Here is a 19,999-nt window from a genome sequence, read left to right as displayed (position 1 = left end):
TCTGCCAAATTTTGACCTGTACTTAGGGAGCTTGGGTACGAAGTTTAAATCTGTGACGTTGCAATTGACCATTAGACAGGGTTAGTTAGTTAGTCAGTTATACCAATACTATCCTCCTCTCAGATGAACGTGAAACTCAAGGGTCGATTTTTTCTCAAAAAATGCTTCGAAAGAAAAAAACGACGGTTTTAAAGAATTTCCTATGCCTTCGGGCGCGGAAATTCAATTAGCAGACGGTCCAGAATATCGGGAGCCAGCAAACATAAATAGAGAAAAATGAATATTTTTTCAAATATTTATTTTAAACCCTTTGAAACTTCACAATCTAGCTCACTTTTTATAGATTTATTGATCTTCTTTACCAGTTGATCAACTTTTCTTGTCGCATGAAAGCAATAAATTACAGGAATCTCCAGACCATAGCCACCGCCACGACTCAACCTTTTCCCACTAACTTGAGCCATAATGGAAGTGTTTGTAACTTTCAAGAACAATAAAAATATTTTTTTAAATGTTTTGTGGTAGGTTCAATTCATTTATTTTCTTCTTTTTTTCGTGTCACGAGAAAAACAAAAAAATGGGGAAACATAAAAAATAATAAATTTTATCTTTCGATTTTATTTCTTATAAAGTGACGTAATAGAATTTTACTTAACGATAGGATATATACAACTATAAAATATTCTGAAAAGAAATGCACAAAAAAATATTTAAGAAAATATGCTAGTCCGTTTAAATATATTTACTAACAGTCCTCTAAATGATTTTAGGTTAAAGAGCAGACCAGAATATTTGCCTCCTCCTACATGCCCTTAATTACACTACTATAAACATAATTTTCTAAGCTGTGCGCTGCCATTACATAACATTCAGCTATTCGTTTCCATGCTCAGTTTAGCAAAAAAACGAAGAAGTTTAATTGCAGGAACTTAAAACCCTGTTTACACTAAAAGATGTCGGAAACAAAATATAACAAGAAAAATGACACTTGAAACACTTGAAATTGCACAATTTTAAAAAAGATACGAATGCTTTGCACTCAAACTGTTAAAACAAGATCAAACAAGTTTATACTTAAGATATGCCCTTATTTCAAGTGGAGGCCTATGTACCAGGTTGTTTGCGAGAAAAGAAAATGAAACACGAGTCTACAATTTGCCGACAATTTTGTCTCCAGAATCAACTAGAAACAGAATAGAAATATAAGGAACACTAAAAAGGATCGATAAATATTGAAATTTTTACTGCAAACGTCTACACAAACCAAAGAATGTTCTTGCTGTGAATTCATATAAACATCATCTGCAAAATTGATAACTCATAATGGTTTCGCGTGAAGGCCTTTTTCATACATATATAATATATAATATACTCGCGATTCATTACACGACACCATTCTTCTTATATCACATTCTCTTCGACGAGAACAACGATTGTAATGATACCAATTATAGCCAAAATTACAACAACCATAATAACACACAACTTTTTATTTTCCCACCATGCCTTGTTTTTAAGACGACGTGACGATTTGGCGAATGATTCAGACTATAAAGAATAAAACAGGAAATTAGTTAACAAGAACTTTTCAACATAGGCGAAACAGAACCTAGATTTAAACGCGTTCTTTTTTCGATTTGAATGTCCTGATTTATTTATTTTTTATTGAGTTTTTCTCTTGGTTTCTTATGTCCTCCCATATGAGGCTTACTCATGCTTTTATATGTGGTTGTAACCTCAACGGCTGCAGTTACACTGTAACAAGAAAGCCAGTGAGTACGAATCCACTAAAAGGACTGCGTATACCGCCAGTTACACCCTAATGCCTACAGTGTTGACTTCGAGTAATACAAAACTAAAAACACCTCCGACTTTATTACACAGCGTAATTTAGATAATTAAAACCCTCAACTCGAACTTCAAGTACCCGAAATGTTTGATATTCTCCCTCAAACCACTTATACCTTCTCCTAAAAATCACAGTCAAGCCTCTGATAACTCCAAAAGTCAAAGATTTTAGTGGCCTCCTGGTCCAAACCAAACATGACAAATACAACTGCTAAATAAGAATTCTAATATTTGAGCTAGAGCATTTGACTGTACGATAAGTAAGATTTAAATAATCGGTAGTATATTGTAGATGAATTTCTTAAAAATAAAACATACCGATTTTGAGAGGTCTTCAGTTTTGTCGACAAGTATGTCCAATTTGTCACCCCTGTCGAATATTTTTTCTAAACAGAAAGGATTTATATACGTTTACAAGATTTTAACGTTTGTTATTAGTAGCAAAACATTTATGATGAACTAGCTTCAAGTCGACATATACGGCGATCAGTTTCAACAGTTTAAGTTACTTCCGTATTCACGCATTTAATTCTATCTCCTGTCATGACAGATCAGGTCTGTAAAAAGTAATCAGTGTTAGGAAATTTTGTACTAGTGGCTTAAATGTCGCTCGCTTTTTTAGAATGTCTATTTTATTGTTGATAAAATGGTAATAAGTAAAAGCAAAGACCAAACAAGCAGTAAGTAAAGGTCAAGTCAAGAAACGTGAAAATGACAACAATCCGGGGGGATGTTTACTAACTGCGTGTGAATTGACAAAATTTCTGCAGCAAGATCTAACACTATTGCAATCAAACCTCAAAAACAATTAAACAGAGATTTCAGGCTTTTACTTTCCCTGTAATAACTCTGTGCATGCAACTCGCGTAATAACACTCACAAGGGCTAAGTAAATATTAAAAGTAGGTACTTATATTTTGAGTCATCACTGTTTTCACCTCATCTACATCTCGTTGTAGGTTTCTGATTTTACTTGTGCTTGCATCATCTACATCTCCTTTGTTAAACTTGCGCTAAAATGAAACAAAAAGATTGAAGTTGGAAGAATGGTTATTGCACTAAATTTCACACCTAAATTTGATATAATTTGTCTTTCTTGTAATACCTTACAATTGGGTGTTTTAATCTCTAATATTAATACCGTCTTCTGTTCAAAATGGTAGTTGAAATGATACTTTGTGGTAAGGAACCACGAGATATGTACGATGGGTGAAAATCTGCGGACTGGTTAAGTACGAAAGGCAAACTCATAGATTTTTTCACAGGCCAACGACTGGTCCCATAGCATTTTTAGTTAACTTATTTGTTCACGAAAGGGCAAGGACACTCCTAAATGTCAGCATAACAAAACATTAGGCTGTTTCAATGGCATTCAGTTGGAACTTGAGTCCAACACAAACACAAATAGCCCTGTAAAAGTATAGTGTATATTTTTATCAGCACGTTTGCAAAGAAATTAAACTTGTATATAATGTATATGACCTTGGAATTTCTGCTCTTTAAAACCTTCTTGTTATCCTATTTCATCCATCTTTAAGAAATCTCAGAGAAAAATGATATAGTTTTGACTCTGCTTTTTAAATCAGTGAGTCGAAATTTATCCCTTCAGTATTAGATTTATGTGAGATCACAGAAAGCTAACATATTTCTGCGTGTTTTCTTCGTACTTCTGCATTATGTTTTGAACAATGTAGGGACAAAAAAGAAGTTTTGACTTTAAAATAAATCTAGTGTGAACGTCGGCAGTTTTTTTTAGATCAGTTTTTTAAACTATATATGTTACTGTTTCAATATTTTTACAACTCTTATTGTTTATCCATTTGAATAATTCACTTTCGTTTTAATCCCAACTCGATTGAACAGTAATATATTATTTACAGTGTCTTATAATGAACTCAAGGTTACAGATATGCAATATCATCCTGCATAAAAATATAATAATTAAACGATGGTGGTTTTAGCTAATATCACATAATATTAATGTATAAATAATATTAACTTTAACATATTTGCAGAAATTCTGTGATATTTTCTTGCTTTTAAATTTAATCAAATTATTCAAATTAATACCAGAGTAAATAGTTCTTACTAGGTGCTGACCAAGAACTGGAGTGAAATCTCTTTTCAACTCATAAGCATTGCAATGCATTGCTCGTTCAAACAAGGTACTCGATTCAAACTGAGTTTTTATCTAAACATTATAAATGGAAACAAAAATTAGTGAAATATTTTTTTCAATTACCAGAAATAATAACAAACAAATAAACAAATAAATAAACTAATCATAAAAAACTAATTGATGCAAAATAGTACCTTATGTAAGTAGGCATATGGTAAAGATTTGCCCATTGATTCATCTGCCATACATAAATAAACCAAGCCAGAGCTAACAACAACATGAAATATAAACCTAAAAAATAAGATTAAAATTTAAAGCAAGTATTTTCTATAATTTTGTAACACATTCACAGAATAATGTTAATTGTGAAAAAGAAAATAAAAGCAGTGCTTTCCATAATCATAGAATTCTATATAGAATTGATAACAATTTAGTCAAATTCTCCTTGGACCTGAAATAATACATGACCTACTCTCCAGACGAATAAGAACACATTGTGTCCTTCTTTGTGTCAATATTTTGAAGTATGGCCATGGTGATTTGCTGAAAATTTCCTGAATGTTCAGTGTAATCCACTAAAACCGTTGACTCACGTGATATCAGTGCATAATATATTGACATTGTGTTGGTTTTTGTTTCTGTAAAAAGAGATAGGATAATTAGGGTTACAATCATAATTTCAATTTTTTCATCAATTTAAAGGATTTTTAGTCATCCGTATTATTCCCACTCTATTAATGCATAATTATTATACAACTGAATTGACCAAAACAGTGAATAAATACTTAAGTTCCATACTTTGAGTATAATTTTTATTTGTGGAACCCAAGGTAGTGTCATCAGGCCATGAATAAGTAATATTTATAGTGAATGACATCACTTTCTTCACAGTTTCTTAAAGAAAATGTCCTAGCAGGCAATAAAATTTATACAACATAATTATATACATCCTAAAATCTTCAAACAAAAAAATCTTGGGAACAAACAGTTTTTTTAAAAAATTGTTGTACAACTTTTGCTACACCGCATTTATACTTCAACATATCTCACCATAGAAAATTTTTAAGGACTCTAAATTTGGAAGAAATTTTCTAAAGTAATCAAGAAAATTAATTGACAAAAAAGAAACAATAGTTTACCTTTTGACACATTTTTTCAAAATTTTATTTTTACTAAATTATAAAAACATGCAAAAGCTCTTTAGGTAGAAAATTACAGAACAGAAAACAAATTTTAAATATGTATTCGACAAGTATAAAAAGGTAAAAGCATTCACTTGATTCATTGTTAAATGCTGTTGCTACAAATTCATATATTATGAAAATATAAAAGTTCTTTCACCAAAGGTTGAATTTGTTGAAATGCTGGTCATGTTAACAGATTGTGATATACTTTTTATTATTAAAAGGGAGCATGATTCCACCAATTCACATTTCTCATTACAACTCCTTAAATAATGGTTTAGTTGGGTTAGATTTGTAACTAACTCCACAATTTATTTTCAAAAAAAATTAAGATCCAAGCGAAAAAATACTGATCTTTTGAGCATTGTTTTTACTCACTCCCTGCATTATGGTAATATTATAAGGCTGAACTTAGGAATCATCTAGCAAATAAAATTCACTCATAAACCTGGCTCATAATAGTCAACAGAGAAAATATATCTCACAAAAGTGATGTCATAGCAAAATTGGTAACATCAAAAATATTTTATTTCTACATATCATTATATTTAATACTGTACTATATTTCTATCAAGTTTCATTAAAACAGCCGAACTCTCTTTACCTTAGGATATTAGATACCCAAAAATTCCAATATGAATAAGCTTAATAAAATATCCTAGTTTAAAACCTCGTATGGTATAGATTCCAAAACATCTTGTTATTAAACACTATTTTAAAGAACAAAAATATAATATTCACAAATTTCGAAGTTTACAAGTAGTGTTAGACATGCAATAAAAACGTTTGTGTTTTGTCTGTGAAACCATTATTCTGACTAACTTATACAAATATATGGTATATACTAGTTATGTTTTTAATTTGTAATACTTACAAGATCATAAGTTAAGGAAGTATAAGTTTAGTATTCTATGCTGCTTTATTTTAGTTTTGATTTTTAGCATAAAAGAAGGAAACGTATATATGACAGTGGATATTAATTTTAAATTAATGGCAAATTTCACTTTATTTGTCGCTGCAAAATTTTTTCACCATGATTATTATAGACCTTTGAAACTAGAAATGTTCTCTATCAATAATTCTGGCATTATTGCAATGTCTAAACATATTGAAGAAAGGATTGTTAAACAGTAAAGCATAAAAATTGACACTAACAGACAAATCACAAAATAAAAAATCCGTAAGAAAAACTACAATATAAATACAATATAATTATTAACATTTATACTATCACTTGCATAGGTGTTCAAATTCATCTAGCATTCTATTTAAGTATGACACCTGATTTGCAAGTTCTGTTACTGGTTTCATTTTACGATCAAGTTCTTCACATTTTGCAATCAAACCATACATAGCATGAATATTTTTTTCCACTTCTGCTTGAGTATGTTGTATTGTCTGGTCATATATGGAAACTGTTTCATTCGTAACATTGCTAATGTCACTTAAATGCTTTGTAAGATAAGCCATTAATTTGGATAGACTTTTACTAGTGTACTTTGCTTGTTCTTCCAAATCAGTTAACACTAATGGATCAACAGGTGGAATTTTAGTATTTTGCAAGGTTTCATTTATTAAGTTTTTGTTTTCATGTTCTTCTTCTGATGAGCTTGACACATAACTTATTGGGGAGTGCGACCGAGGAGATGAGTTCATGCTGATAATGCTGAAATAAACTGTACATCAATATAAACTAATAGCGGCATTTTTTAACTATACTGTATTATTTTGAGCTCAGTCTGAAATAGTTTGCTAGAGTTTAAATTTAAATCTTAAAAGTGCAAAAAACACACAAAATAAAAGCAGTTACTTTTATGTGACTTTAACTGACTTTGTTATTGTTACAATAATGACATAATTGAAGCAATTAACACTCTATCTGCTAACTCAGCTTCTGGCCCAGATGGTGGCCTGCTATATTTCTTAAAAATTGTAAGAATGCTGTGGCAACTCCACTTCTTATGTTTTGGTCAAACTTCTTAACACAGGTGTAACACCTCTGCTTTTGAGGACTGCAAACATTGCCCCCATTTTCAAAGGAGGCGACCAAGGTGACTACTATCGACCAGTCGCCTTGACTTCACATGCCGTTAAAATATTTGAAAAAGTTTTAAAAAAGAACATAGTTGATCATCTTGTACAGTACAATCTCTTTAACAACTCACAACATGGTTTTAGAGAAGGTCGTTCTTGTTTATCACAGCTACTGACCCATTATGATACAATCCTATCCTTTCTTGAAAGCGGTTCAAATGTAGATACCATTTACTTAGATTTTAACAAGGCATTTGACAAAGTGGACCACTCCATCTTATTTGCTAAACTGAAGCAACTTGGTTTAAATGACAAACTGATAAAATGGATTAAATCATTCCTTAAAGACAGAATACAACATGTTTATGTCAATGGTGTAAAATCTATACCCGCTAACGTTGGATCAGGGGTTCCACAGGGTCTGTTCTTGGACCACTGCTTTTTCTAATCATGGTTGGTGATATTAATCAGAACTTAAAATATTCTTTAGCATCCAGCTTTGCAGACGACACACAAATTCTGAAAGAGATTAATGGCCTCATGGACACCTTTAAACTCCACTGTCTTATAAATATAATTTATAAGTGGACAACTGAAAATAATATGAAACTCAATGGGTGTAAGTTCGAGCACCTAAGTTATGGAAAGATTGAGTTTTTGAAACCACTCTCTGTATATCTAAGTAACACGTCAGAAAAGATTAACAAAAAAATCACTGTGAAGGACTTAGGAGTTATAATGTCGAATGATTGCAAATTTAATAAGCATATCTCAAACCTTATATCAAAGGCAAACAGGATAACTGGATGGATATTACGAACATTCGAGAGCAGAGAAAAAAACGTGATGTTGACTCTTTGGAAATCATTAGTTATTCTCCACCTTGACTATTGTTCCCAGTTTTGGTCTCCACTAATGAAAGGACAAATACAAGATATAGAAATGGTGCAAAGAAACTTTACTAGAAAAATCCTTGGAACTCAAGTATTTCGTACTGGGACGTACTAAAAAGTTTGAATCTGTATTCTCTGGAGAGAAGAAGAGAACAGTATGCCATAATTTACATCTGGAAAGTGATTGCAAAAATAGTACCAAACTTTGGTCAGGAAACTGGGAAAGGAGGCATCACATGGTACACGAATGATCGTTTGGGTCGAAAATGTGTTGTTCCTGTAGTGAAGAAAGGGCCATTTTATAAGACTCGTTGTGCTAGTTTGGCTGTCCAAGGAGTACGATTGTTTAATGGTCTACCAAAAGCAATACGCAACCTATCTGATTGCAGCATAGACTGTTTCAAGTCAAAGTTGGATTGCTTTCTTGCTACTGTTCCTGATGAGCCACTGATACCAAATTATGTTCAGTTTCTAAAGGCCAACACGAACAGCATCATTGACATGATGAGCATTGGACTCGCCGAGTAAAGTATTCAAAGTAAGTATAATAAAAAATAAAACAACTAAGGTTTTTGGCACACATTCCTATGAGATCATTCCAAATAAGACGAATTTAAGAAACAAATACAAGTTCATTTATAATAAAATGGATCAGAAAGAAAAATAAAATTCCTCATGTGAGTCTTTTTGGATTGGAGGTGTCATAATTACCTATGAAAATACAGTTATACAAAAATTTATTATGAAATGTATGTAATAATTGATTAACATACACACTTACATAGATATTTATCATTTTCTGAAAATTTAAAGGACCTCCCACCTTTTCTTAATTATTAGTCTCGTTCTGATCTAGTATCTCCAAAAAGAGCTAAAACATTTTACTAAATTTTACCTTTTCAAATCACATGCCCATGCTATTTTAAAAAACCTGCATTTATAATGGTGAGTGTGCTTAAGCAGATGAAAAATATGCTGAAGAAATGGGGAAGAAGAACACTGTAGTTAGCTTTTAAAAAAATTTGCAATTTTGTAACATTGTTTTTATGAAAATATATAGATTTTCAATGTGAACGTTCTAGGAAAGAGAGAGAGAGAGAGAGATTATAACACTAACAATTAAGAACCACATTGTTTTTTCAAATTAACAAACACACTTAAATATAGTACATGTAAGGGATGAGTACAATCTTTGTGCAATAATACAACATATTGTTATTTCGATAATCTTTTTTAAGAGGAACATCAGGAGAAAAACCTTTTTGCTTTCTATTTACAATGCACATTAATTTAGGTCACAATGTTCTACACTGATGGTCCTCACCTCTATGCACTAAGTATATAGCAGTGTAGCTAGCTATAACTTAGCACTGCGTGTTTATGCAACAGACAGGCAAACAGACAGACAAACAGGATGGCTATTATTATATGGATTTCTCTTTTGATCTATAAATCATTTTTAAAAAGTTGCACTCTTGAGCAAAAACACCATTTACAAGAACAGTGTTATCAATTAATTCTTCAAAAGCGCTGAACAATCATGTTTGCTTCATAACTGTATACGTAGGTATGTTTACATTTTTTTCATATCCACGTTTTGGAGAGGAAGTTAACGCTTTCTTAAAAATGGCAACAAGAATGCAATATTTCCAAGTTGTTTTATAATTTTCCCTGATTATGGAAGTAATTATTCATCCAAGTTGTGTGAATGCAGAAGTTTACATATTTGGACTGTATTATATGTTATGTTTGGGTCCTCTGACTGACCTATTTAGGTTATAAAAAACCAGATCAGTAATTGGGATGCTCATTTCTTTTATATATATGGTCCTAAAAACTAATTTAGTTTTGCATTCTCCTGGTTGGTAAATAATATGTGATAATTTTTAACCAATGTCAGGCCCTCATTTGTTAGGATAGCCATAACACAGCCTTCAGGCAGTAAGCTCTTCATAAACCGGGGTAAATTCGAACAAGACATATTGTGTAGTTTTGAGTTTCTGCTAATTTAGCTTTACTATACTTCAAATATATACTTGTAGTTCTTGTTTAATCAAAACTTTTTCTATGAGAGTTTGACCATGAAAAGTCTGTGTTTTCCCTCCACATTCCGACCGAAAGAATATCAGAAAATCCCAGGAAAAAAACAATCAACTGACCAAGTTACTTTTGCAAGAGATTCAGAATGCAAACATGACATAATTTTTATAACGGCCAGTCTAACGCTTAAATTTTCACAAAAGTTAAAAATATAAAACTGATAATTAATTTTTTACTTAAATAATCATTTAGATCTATGCAGATTCTCCTCTAGTAACCTTGTTTTGATTATATATACACTCTTCTGTTACAAAAAATATCTCATTGCACTTTTTTTTACCTAAAAAGTACTTTGTAAAAAGTTGTTGAGATTTTGTACATTTTGTTAGTGTGTCCATGATTAATAATATTCTACTTAGCTAATGGCAACAGAAGCGAGTGGGACATGAGAGTCAAAGACAAAAGGGAAAAATAAATCAAACAAAATACCAGATACAAAAGAAAAAAAAGAAAAAGCGTGTATGATGCCAGTAGAAACAGTCAACAGTCAATGAAATCGAAACCGTCGTCCCAGCCCAGCGGACCTTCGGGAACAACTCTGATCTTGTGACGTAAATGTCAAAGAGAGGCCCAGACAAAATGCCTATAATTTTGTTTTGTTATGTGCAGGGGGATAGCGTTTGATTTAAATAACCGCCACCATTATAGATAACCGTAGATCAGTTTGTTGTGATATCTTACAATTGTGAACATAGTTCTTATAAACCATTCCGCGGGGTGCGGCACACAAGGACGACGCTAGATGTAACGAGTGTTCTACTGCTAAAAAAAGGAATGTTTACACACATTATTGTCTAATGCTGTGACATTTTGATTAATTATATAAAAAGATAGACTTGACATAACCTCTATTAAGACATGGCTGGAGGCGAATTAGATAGACAATACAAACTGGTTGTAGTTGGAGGGGGTGGTGTTGGAAAAAGTGCCTTGACAATCCAGTTTATTCAATCACATTTCGTTCAAGATTATGATCCTACGATCGAAGATTCCTATAGAAAACAATGTGTAATAGATGATCGGGTTGCACATTTAGACAGTAAGTTTCACTTAAGTTATATTAAGGAATATTGAAATGTTTAATATATATAACTGCACAGTTGTAAGACACCATTAATTAATAGGTTTTGACTCTGCTAATGCCAAATTGGTTGTTAGGGAAAGGGGTAAAGCAGATTCCCTTTAAGATAGAAGAAATAGAGATGAGAAATAAAACTCAACCTACAAATCAGGAATCATGCTGTGATCCAAGGATCAAATTCCCTGTACCAGAAATATTGCCGTTTTTGCTCATGTTTCCTAATTTGGAGGTAGTTTTCTGTATCTTCATAGATTAAACAGTATTAGAAGTTTTACAGTCTTACAAACTTGCATCCACTTTGGTCAATATATAGCTAGACCTTTTTGAATGTTTATATTTTTCCCGGTAAGCCCTGCTGGCTTTAAAAAGGAAGTTTGTTGAAAAAAGGTCTTTTTCAGCCCATTTCTTTCTATGGATACATTTTTGAGGCTTTAAACTATTATGGAGTGTAGATTGATAACTTCTGAATGACATATATTTATAATAAATAAAGTCATAATCACAGCTGTTTCGAAGCGGACAAAAATGTTACGAAAAAATAATTCGAATTACCCTCTCAGTCAAAACAGGATATCTCAAGAACGAAATAAAATTTTTATATTCTGTAAAAAGAATAATAATCTTGGATAAATTGTCCATATTATTAAAAGAAAAAAATTTTTGGACACCTGTCCGAAATTGGTATATTTAGGCCAAAATGTCTAAAAATGACTTAAAAATTATCATTTAGATCAATGTCTTCCACAATATCTCTAGAATAAAGTTAAGGAAACATGTTTTTTATGGTCCAAAGGTTAGGTTAAATATCTGGAATAAAAATTAATTTATTTTATTACTGTCCGAAATTGTCCAAAGGGTTATTTTTGGGCCAAATGTGAGACCTATGTGAAAAACGGCCTTTAGAGCCTCAATGTATGCTTAAAGTTTGTTTATTAACTGAATAAAAAACATTACTTTGGATTCTAAGGCCATTAAAGATGATGTAGATGACAGATTAGTCTGTCCGAAATTGTCCAAAGGGTTATTTTTGGGCCAAATGGGAAAAATTATTTGAAAAACGACCTTTAGAGCCTGAATGTATGCTTAAAATTCGTTTATTAACTGAATAAAAAACATTACTTTGGATTCTGAGGCCATTAAAGATGATGTAGATGTAATATTTATCTGTCCGAAATTGTCCAAAGGGTCACTTTTGGTCCTAAGGGTTTTCAGGCCAAATATGTGACATCATACATTAAATAAAACGTCATTCAGAGTCGACAGTTTCAACATTCTAGTTTATCATGCTAGTAGAAAATAACTCAAGTTGTGCATAAATAGTTTATTATATACATTAAATATGTACAAAGCAATCATGTTGTGTTTCTTTATAAATTGTATAAAATAGCACCCAATCTTGTGATAAAGCCAAGATTAGCTAGCTAGCCATAAACATCTTTGATTTCAACAATTTTATCTTGAAAAAGCCCACCAAAGTCTTAACTAAATATAAAAAAGAAGTATTAAGTGACTTAAATACAAAACACGATGCAAAATGCAAAACTGTAGGACCAAAAAATAGCTACTCTTTACAGAAAAATACAAAACAGAAGAAAAAAGAAGTTTTACAAGCTATAAAACAATTTCTTAAAACCAAAGGTGATCTTATAGCAAAAAAATAATATTAAAATCCCTGCAAAATAAAGTAGTTTACTGTTTTTCCCTTACCTCGTGCTCTGCCAAACTTTAGCTAGCTTCAAAATTGCTAAGACACCGTTGTCTCGCTTATTCCAACATTTTCAAAAAATCCCGGTTTCGGATTAGGATTCCTGGGTCGAGCAATCAAGTCAAAAGTAAACACCGGGTTGCTGTAATTTTGCTGGGAAAAAACATACCTACCAAAACATTAAACGCCATCACTGTGACTTGCTTAGAAGTTTAGATAATTATTTAATTAGACAGAAAAGGGATCACACTACATCAAATCGCCGTGCACCACTTTGGCAACTTTTTCTCCTCTTTTTTAGCGCCTAAAGAAGACTTTAACTTAAAATTTAAGTAGTTTATAGTTTGCGAGACGAACAGTGCACGGTACCGACCAATAGAACCATGTTTCCAGGCCCCCCATACCAATTTTCAAGTCCATAGCTAGTAGCGCGACGTTGGCACAAGGTTGGAAAGATGGTATACTTTCGCCAAAAATAATGTTTTTTTTTAGTTTTGTGTGTTTTGTTTGACGAAATAACTCGAAATTTATAACACACATGTATAACATATTTATATATTTAAAAAGGGGAAAAGTAGATCGTTTTAATACTTTTTAATTCAGTAAAATTAAAACAACACAAAAAAAGTTTCAATAATTTAAAAAATGATAAAAATACAAAATTTCCAAAAAAATTGTGGAAGCCATCTTAATTTTGTTTAATTTTTGGTTTGACCATAGCGAAACAGCCGTGTAATGATCCCTTCGTGCGAAGAAACAGACAAAAAAGGACCTCACTTCACCTAGTCTCCACATCATTGTAATTGTGAAAAGTAATCAACCAAAACATTGAGCTTGAAAAACATTGACCCACGGAATTCGTTGTATTGCAAATATACGCCGATTATGTATTGCAATCAATGGTGGCCGTGCATTCCAAATACAGAAACTAAAACACGTAACAACAACGCTTGGTTTGAACTGGTATATTATAGTTCAAGTATCACTTGAAATTATGACAAAACAAGCATCCCTGGAACATGGAATCCTTGGTTTGGAGGCTGAGCCTAACTATTATTTTTATTGCAGAGGGGAGAAAACAGAATTACAAAAATTGACAAAAAATACAAACAAAACCCAATTGTCAACAAACCCTAACCTAGTATCAGTTGAGACAAATTAGAGGACATTGAAACTAATTGGGTATTCCCAAAGTAGGTGAAGGATTCCTAGCCTAACTTGACCTATGATATTCTAATTTACGCTATAGAAAATTTTGGAAAAGAAAAAAAATCCACATCTTTTGACTTTTGGCAGACACAAATAACGAGTTGCAAATTTTTTGCAATTTTAAACATTCAGGTTCTGAGTGCCAAGTGTCCTGGGAAGTAGTTTAAAACAAAGTCTAAAAACTCCATTTAACTAAGATGTGCATGTTATCATTGAATATTTGAGTTTAATGATATGCTTTGATCTTTGGATATAATTTTTTACATACTTTTGAGTTTTTTGTATGACCGACCATATTTTTAGGGATCAATTGACTCTAACGAATCTAACACCAGATATTTGCAACGTCTACCTTATTTGTATGTAGCTGGCTATGCTAAGTCAAATGTTCGTATCAATGCAGGGAAATTGCATCCCTACTTGAGCATATCAAGCAAATAAATCCAGGAGTTCAATTACATCCCATTATGTATTTGACTATCAAAAATTTATTGTCAAAATAATGGCCTGCAAACATAGTTCTGTGTGTAAAATTAAAAAAATAACATTTTAATATTAATTTGTAAAATTAAAAAACATACACTTCAGTTATATTGGGCCATCAAAAAACAAAGTCTGGTGTTTCAAGTGCCGTCCATGTAAATCAAAAAGTCTGATAAAAAATAAGGTTAGTGGGGTGACTTAATAATACCAAATATTTGTAATGCTTGCGTAAATGTCCTGCATTCAAAACTTTGACAAAAACTTAAGGGGCAATTTGCATGATACCCAAAGTAAACTCAATCTGATTTCAGTCACTTTCATCCACGGTGTGTTTCTCAGGACTGTTTATATGCATGGGTTTTTATTGTTTTAGGCATAAAAAAATGTGTGCATGATTGAATAAATACAAAATATTTGATCCTTTAAAGCCTAACCCCTTCCCAAAATTAACTTCAACTAGTAGCGAAATGTCATGTAAACAGTTGCGTGGAATTTCACTTTGCCTAAATTTCACTTCCTTTATATATTTTAGCAAAACTGTGTTTTATGGCATTTCATTACTTTGTGTATTGCTCTTTTATACTGTATTCCTGAATGTGAAATCAGAAACTATTAATAACAACATTACATTACAACCATACAAAATCTTTTTATTAATTCTGATTTATGTAGCTGCAAATGTGTAAAGGTTACAGGGTTAATTTTTAATTACTTGATATAATTAGCTTAACTAGATTGTATGCTGGAGAAATGTATTTATGTTTAATTGTATTTATTTCTAGTATTTGTTTTTAACTAACATGCTTTTTATTTTTAGTTTTGGATACTGCTGGTCAAGAGGTATTTCCCTTATGCTATATTTATTCTTTTTTTATTTTCTGTAGCATTATTGTTTTGCTAGCTTGTTATATGATATACATTAACAATATATTGAATAATCAGATTTTACTAAGATAATTATATAAAAATATTGCTTTTTAGGAATTTAGTGCAATGAGAGAACAGTATATGAGAACTGGGGAAGGATTTTTATTAGTGTTTTCAGTAACAGATAGTTCCAGGTTTGTATTTGTTTTTATGGATAATATAGTATAGTATTTTTTAATGGGAATAAACAAATGATTTATTTACCATTTAACCATTTTTTATAAAGTTTGTAAAGATTACTGTTAGTTTGTAACTGTATTTTTGACATTTGAAATGCCAGTAACAAATAGTATTACAGTAGTATATAATTTTGGGCATACTGCTAGCCTAAGTTACTGTACCCATTATGTATCCAAGATAAAAATTTCTAGTTACTCACTATGCTTATTGAATTTAGCTTTGATGAAATCCCAAGATTTCACACACAAATCCTACGAGTGAAGGATAAGTAAGTTATTTTTTCTATGTTTAGGTATAATGAGTTTAGGGTGGAAAATATTTTTTATTTTTAAATATTATCGTAAAAATACATATAAAATATATTAATAAATAATGAAAATAAAGTCAAGGTGTTAGCCATGGTATTTATTTTGTTTGTGGGACAGACAATTTGCAATTGGGTTTCTCAATCAGGCATCTATTTTCCTAATGACTTTTAACTTTTCTCTGTTACCTAGCTGATGTATTCGTTTCTTAAAACCTGCCTACAAAGTTAGTCAAAGATCATTTATTGTATATGGATTTCTATTTTTTATTTTTCGAAGCTTGCAACAATGGAATAATTTGAATTTAATCATTAAAATCTTCGATTGATGTTAAGAATTAGTTTTGGGAGAGCTGTTTCTCGGATCATAGAATTTAGAATTTTTTTCTTCAGACACCACCATTGGCCATCCTCTGAACAACGTGTTTTCAAATGCCCCTTCAACTTTAAATACTTTCTGATTAAAAATCAATAAGTCAAACCTGCAATAACTCAAACATTCTCCTAGTCATTAGGGGTGTTCAAAAACACTTCTAATGACTTGCAAAATGAATGTTAACAAAACCTGTTAAGGTTACTTATTTTCTTTTAAAATAAATAATTTAAATTGTTTACTTACAAAAGTCGTAAATTTCCTTCTCCATTAAATCTTAAGGTGTGAGGCACTTGCAAACTCTTGCATTCACCAAGAATATATATGCTTGTTTAGGTGAAAGAAAAACAATTTTGACTTATATTTATTTAAAATCACATTTTTTGCAATTCTAAATTTATTTATAGAAAATCTGTATATTTTTTTTAATTTTAGAGATGAATTCCCGATGATTCTAGTGGGTAACAAGTCAGATTTAGAGAATGAGCGAACTGTTTCAACTGCAGAAGCACAAGAATTAGGTAGAAAACTAAAGGTACGTTAATGTATTGCAATTATTTGTGTTGTGTAGATTTTTTTACACACGCTTTTTGGTGATATAAATTTATGTCTTTTTTTTAACTTGAGAGTGGCATCTAAAAAAAAATAATTTGAGGTGATAAATAAAATAAAAATTTTTTCATTTATGGTCATGGATCAAATCAGCAATTTTTGTTAAAAAACCCGTCTTAAAAACTCAGTGCTTTTCTCTTTTTTGTTGCTGACACAAAAGAAAGTCATTCAATAAGTGTCTATTATTAAAAAATGACTTTTATTTCTGATTCCAATTAGAAAATTTAATATATTGTTTTTCACGTGTAATGAGTTTGCAATAATAAATTCAACAACCTTGCCAAGTTTCATGTCTAACCTTTTCATGGTGCTGCACCAGCTAAAAGATTCTGGTTTTGTCAAGGTTAAATAACTTTTAATAAAAAATATTTTAATTTAATTATTGTTAACCATAAAAGTAAACTTAAACAAACCTGAGATAAGTTAATAAATATTTTACATAATGTTGGTAAACAAACAATTAAAATTAATTATATTAAAATCGTTTCTAAATTTTATGCAATCTAAATTCCTCGCTTTTCCTTTTCCGCTTCTGTTTGCATTACAAGGAATCATTTTGTTCAGTTAAAATACAGAGAGTGACTCTATTCATAACCGATTGCTGTTTGGCTCGCCATAATCGTATTTTGTTAAACAAAATAGTTACTTTGGAAGAGTTGTTAATATATTGTTAGTTATTTTAAAGGTGAATGAGATGGGCCTTCCTGCAGAGATTTTAGTGTCCCTGCTAACTTAAAAGTCTGATAAAGTCAGTATATTTTTAAAAACGATGTATTTGCTATCTAAGTGATTGATTTGTACGTAATACAATTGTTTTTCATACAATCCTTCATGTTACAATCACTTGCAGCCTTAAATACAACAACTGAGCAATCCATTTGAATTCTGATCATCTTTTAATTAAATTTATTTTATTTTTAGATTCCTTACCTGGAGTCTAGTGCTAAACAGCGAATTAACGTCGACGCAGCGTTTCACGATTTAGTTCGAGCTATTAGGTATGGTGCATATATAACTTGTTCTTTCGTTGTTCTGGTTTTAATATCTTACAAATCAAATTTCAATAAAACCGCTTTTTTTTAATGATGTTTGCAATACAAAATTTTTGATATTTGCCACTTACATATCGTTAGTGTTGATTTCAGGCTTGACACGTATACTATAATATTGTTTAAACATTGGCGTAAGAAAAAGCAAGTCAAAAATTGTCATGTTTCTACACAAGTTTTATTGTATATTGAGCAAGAAATAAAAAAAATGTGCCATGTGCTACATTTTTTTTTTTTATAAGAAAACTGTTTATTAGTAGCAGATTACCAAACCGAAGTACGAAATTTCGGAAATTTGGGTTCGGAAAATAAATGACAATTTCGGTGTGCAATTTCCGTATAAGAAACTTTAGAGATAAGGAAAGAAGAATTTTTCTATTAATTGCCTGCTAATACTTTAGTTTTCTGTAAAATATTAAAAATAAAGTTAAAAGCAAGTAATTTTCATCCCCACCTTAAATATGCCTATTTTAACAGACGTATACATTTTTCTGTCAAAAATGTTTTTTCTTGTAAGATTTGACACTTAAGACCGGGTATCTTATAAAAAACTTGCGACAATCGTTGGGTTTGCAAGGGCTTTTCAATATCACTTATGTTTTTTTGTATTTTAGGCGTTCTAATGAAGTTATTGATCAGCCAGTGAAGAAAAAGAAAAAATCCAAGTGCACAATTCTATAAAGCGTGTATTTATATTATCCAGTAAAACAAAATATAGATACTTTTTATTATAAGGAAAAGAAGATGATCGAGTGAAATGTTGTTGCTGCGGTATCGTACTGCAGGTCCATGAGAACGATTTTGAACATATATAAATGGATAATTTTTTTTATATATTTCCAAAAGTATGATTATATATTTGCATTGTGAATCTTCATTTAGAAGAGTGGAGGATTTAGATAAGAAAAAGCATACAGTAGAGGCTATCCTCTAATATCAGTTCTTTGTTATTTTTTTTCTGTTTCTTATAATATATTTGTCACGCACGAATGGAACGTTTGATCAAAAGTTTTTGTACAATAACCTTTGTTTGCTTGTCTATTTTCTTTTTTATTGCAATTTAACTTACGGTAACACCAAGTTTTAAAAGTTGTTTTGTTTCAAAACAGAAGAAAAATCATCTCCACCATAGAGCTTAATTATAACATAATTTTAAATAATTCTCCTTCGTTGGGATTAATGTATATTCTACACCGAATTATATTTTACCAATTAATATTTCCGCTGTTTTGTAAATAGAAATGAGAGTATCTGGGAAAAATAACATGTGCTTTCATGTGATGCTTTTTAGTTGTAATTTAAGGTCTTTTGCTGTATATCTGTTTCCGTGCTTTTTGAGATATCCCCAAAATCTTTTATACTCTTTTTAGAATATCAAAACTCTAACCATGCTGGTCAGTGTTCTTATTCTGGCTTACACGGCTCAAATTTGAAATGTCTCCTCACTGCAAAAGTAGAGTTTTTAACAACTTTCTCACCAAATCTCGAATTTCCTTTTACAAAATTATATAGCTTGTAACCTTTTTTTATTTTTAAAATCCTACTTGAGTGTAGAAATAATTTGTTCTTCACTCTTGGCGTTACCTGAAAATGTCCTTAAATCTTCCCCTTTTTTTATGTAAAAATACCTTTGTCTTTTAAAAAGAGCTTGAAAATTCTCCCAACAAGTTCTCATATTTGAGTTCATAAAAGGAGTGTTGTTCTTAACAATAGACTAAAAAATTTTACCTGAAATCTCAGCCTCATTGTTATAAAGTATACTCCTATAAAGATATAGGATGCTTATTTTTGTGTTTTATAATAACCTATGAAAGACTAAAAATTAAAAAAAGGCAAAAAATCGGTATATAAACACCGGCTTTCTCGTCGTGGTTTAGTACGTCTAGGATAAACAACAA

At 31.0% G+C, this 19,999-nt stretch overlaps 4 protein-coding genes and 1 long non-coding RNA gene across 5 annotated transcripts; 2 read left to right on the top strand and 3 right to left on the bottom strand.

The window, feature by feature from the left end:
• Positions 1–602: 602 nt before the first annotated feature.
• On the bottom strand, positions 603–5,013 carry LOC130653953 (uncharacterized). Its single transcript, XM_057456451.1, has 7 exons — positions 4,766–5,013; positions 4,440–4,605; positions 4,162–4,258; positions 3,938–4,039; positions 2,759–2,861; positions 2,167–2,234; positions 603–1,548 (listed from the first exon to the last, which is right to left on the bottom strand). The coding sequence occupies exons 1-7, from the start codon at positions 4,842–4,844 to the stop codon at positions 1,402–1,404; spliced, it is 762 nt and encodes a 253-aa protein (XP_057312434.1). The 5' UTR covers positions 4,845–5,013; the 3' UTR covers positions 603–1,401.
• Positions 5,014–6,295: 1,282 nt separating this feature from the next.
• On the bottom strand, positions 6,296–10,720 carry LOC130653956 (BLOC-1-related complex subunit 6-like). Its single transcript, XM_057456453.1, has one exon. The coding sequence runs from the start codon at positions 6,805–6,807 to the stop codon at positions 6,382–6,384; it is 426 nt and encodes a 141-aa protein (XP_057312436.1). The 5' UTR covers positions 6,808–10,720; the 3' UTR covers positions 6,296–6,381.
• Positions 7,636–8,606, top strand: LOC130655799 (uncharacterized). Its single transcript, XM_057458599.1, has 2 exons — positions 7,636–8,169; positions 8,220–8,606. Exons 1-2 carry the CDS (start codon positions 7,636–7,638, stop codon positions 8,604–8,606), a joined length of 921 nt encoding a protein of 306 aa, XP_057314582.1.
• Positions 10,721–10,858: 138 nt separating the features above from the next.
• Positions 10,859–19,377, top strand: LOC130653954 (ras-like protein RAS2). Its single transcript, XM_057456452.1, has 7 exons — positions 10,859–11,217; positions 15,474–15,496; positions 15,638–15,717; positions 15,981–16,031; positions 16,876–16,975; positions 17,974–18,050; positions 18,716–19,377. The coding sequence occupies exons 1-7, from the start codon at positions 11,037–11,039 to the stop codon at positions 18,780–18,782; spliced, it is 579 nt and encodes a 192-aa protein (XP_057312435.1). The 5' UTR covers positions 10,859–11,036; the 3' UTR covers positions 18,783–19,377.
• LOC130653957 (uncharacterized) lies at positions 12,334–13,062 on the bottom strand. The gene is made up of 2 exons (XR_008984310.1): positions 12,967–13,062; positions 12,334–12,741 (listed from the first exon to the last, which is right to left on the bottom strand). It is a non-coding gene; the product is annotated as an uncharacterized LOC130653957 (long non-coding RNA).
• Positions 19,378–19,999: the final 622 nt, after the last annotated feature.

Source organism: Hydractinia symbiolongicarpus, chromosome 8 (assembly GCF_029227915.1).
Source record: "Hydractinia symbiolongicarpus strain clone_291-10 chromosome 8, HSymV2.1, whole genome shotgun sequence".
Classification (NCBI taxonomy): Eukaryota; Metazoa; Cnidaria; class Hydrozoa; order Anthoathecata; family Hydractiniidae; genus Hydractinia; species Hydractinia symbiolongicarpus.
Note: the sequence above shows the minus strand (reverse complement) of the source record. Positions and strands in the feature narration are given on the sequence as shown.

Coding starts and splice junctions, on each gene's coding strand:
- LOC130653956 (XM_057456453.1), bottom strand. CDS start 6,807: ATGAACTCATCTCCTCGGTCGCACTCCCCAATAAGTTATGTGTCAAGC.
- LOC130653953 (XM_057456451.1), bottom strand. CDS start 4,844: ATGTCATTCACTATAAATATTACTTATTCATGGCCTGATGACACTACC. Junction 4,606..4,765: donor AAATAAAAATTATACTCAAA/GTATGGAACTTA, acceptor CTCTTTTTACAG/AAACAAAAACCAACACAATG. Junction 2,862..3,937: donor CAGTTCTTGGTCAGCACCTA/GTAAGAACTATT, acceptor GTTTCATTTTAG/CGCAAGTTTAACAAAGGAGA.
- LOC130655799 (XM_057458599.1), top strand. CDS start 7,636: ATGGTTGGTGATATTAATCAGAACTTAAAATATTCTTTAGCATCCAGC. Junction 8,170..8,219: donor GAAAAATCCTTGGAACTCAA/GTATTTCGTACT, acceptor TATTCTCTGGAG/AGAAGAAGAGAACAGTATGC.
- LOC130653954 (XM_057456452.1), top strand. CDS start 11,037: ATGGCTGGAGGCGAATTAGATAGACAATACAAACTGGTTGTAGTTGGA. Junction 15,497..15,637: donor TGGATACTGCTGGTCAAGAG/GTATTTCCCTTA, acceptor ATTGCTTTTTAG/GAATTTAGTGCAATGAGAGA. Junction 16,976..17,973: donor AATTAGGTAGAAAACTAAAG/GTACGTTAATGT, acceptor TTTTATTTTTAG/ATTCCTTACCTGGAGTCTAG.